The 1437-nt window shown below is 59.7% G+C and overlaps 1 protein-coding gene across 1 annotated transcript in view; it reads left to right on the top strand.

The window, feature by feature from the left end:
- The window catches only part of LOC103811490 (tubulin monoglycylase TTLL3-like), a gene marked incomplete at its 5' end in the record, with an annotated part of 3103 nt that extends 2586 nt beyond the window's left edge, over positions 1-517 (top strand). Inside the window, 2 exons of the mRNA XM_009084465.1 lie at positions 1-144; positions 218-517. Of these exons, the coding sequence (XP_009082713.1) occupies positions 1-144; positions 218-517 (444 nt within the window). The remainder of the gene's footprint in view (positions 145-217) is intronic.
- Between the last annotated feature and the right edge of the window lie 920 nt (positions 518-1437).

The following is a 1437-nucleotide window of genomic DNA, read 5'->3' on the forward strand; positions in this document are numbered from 1 at the left end:
AACAACCAGCCCACCATGAGGCCCTGCTCGAGAGTGACCCGACGGCTCTGCGCCAACGTCCAGCGGGACACGCTGTGCCTCGTGCTCAACCACAGGGACGACTCCACCTGCTCCATTGGTGCCTTTGAGCTCATGTACAAAGAGGTAGGCTGGGGGGGTGGGGGGCAGACACCCCCAGACACTCTAAGCCCCCACTTCCTGCTATGTCTTCCCACAGACTGCCATGCCCATTCATCTGCCTATGGGGACAAAGCTGATGCTCACGGGCTGTTCCTTGAAGAAGCCAGAAGAGCATCGATCCCGGGACAAGCCTCGTACCACTGCACTCAGAGTCTACCAGTTCCCCATGTCTGCAGGGGGCAGGGCCACCCAGGTCCCCCGGCGCAGAGCAGCACAAGGGAAGCTGCCTCCTCTAGGCCGACGGAAAGGCCGCAGACTCCCCAGCTCTGGCCCTCCAACACCAACGCAGCCCCCCGGCTGCTCTGCCAGGAGCTGCCAGATACCTGCCTGGAGTTGAAAAACCTGCCATTGGCTCTAGCGGCCCCAGGCTGCTTAGGCGCAGGCAGCTGCACCCCTGATCAAGAGCTATCCCCTGGCTAGGGTACCCACACCGCTGCTCTGCAAAGACCCCATTGCTGCTTTGCAGTACGCACCCTCAGCATCTGTGTGTACTTTAACATGACTCTGTGATGAGGAGCCTGGCTTGGACCTTCTGTCTGTGGGAGGTGTAGGCACAGCTAGGGCTGCCACTGGGATGGGGCTGCAGGCAGGAACTAGGGCTGCTGGTGCAGCTCCTCTGCCAGGGCAGAGGGCAGGCGGGAAAAGCCACCTCTGCTCCTGCCTGTTTGTGGTTGCCCATGCCAGACACAGTCATGGCAATGGTAACACCACTGCATCCCGGCACTGGGAATCAGGCACAGGGCAGTGGCAGGGCTGGTGCCCCCTGCAATGCCAGAGGAACAGCAGGGGGAATCGCATCCTGTGTGTGCCAAGAAAAGAACTGGGTGCTGAGCCACACTGGCAGCAGGTGGGGATTAATGGGGTGGCAGGGGGGAGTGGGGTGCCCACACTGGTCCCTCATGGGTACTAGGGCTCCTGGGGCTGCTTGGGTGTGCAGGAGAAGGATGGCAAGGGGGCACAGAGGATCCCTGGGGCAGCACCAGCTCCTGAAGGTTCCTTTTATGACAAGGTCAGACTGGAAGTGGACCACAGTGGGCCATCTGACCCCACCTCCCTGCTCAAGCAGGGTCATCCTAGAGCACATGGTACAGGATTGCATCATGCCAGTTCTTGAATATCTCCAGGGAGGGAGACTCCACAGCCTCTTGTACAATCTGTTCCAGTGCAGTCACCTGCATAGTAAAGAAATTCTTCCTCAAATTCAGCTGGAACTGTGGCTGTCAGGGCATCTCCTCTGTTGGGGCAGAGAGAAGGTAG

This window comes from Acanthisitta chloris, unplaced genomic scaffold (genome assembly GCF_000695815.1).
Source record: "Acanthisitta chloris isolate BGI_N310 unplaced genomic scaffold, ASM69581v1 scaffold20181, whole genome shotgun sequence".
NCBI lineage: Eukaryota > Metazoa > Chordata > Aves > Passeriformes > Acanthisittidae > Acanthisitta > Acanthisitta chloris.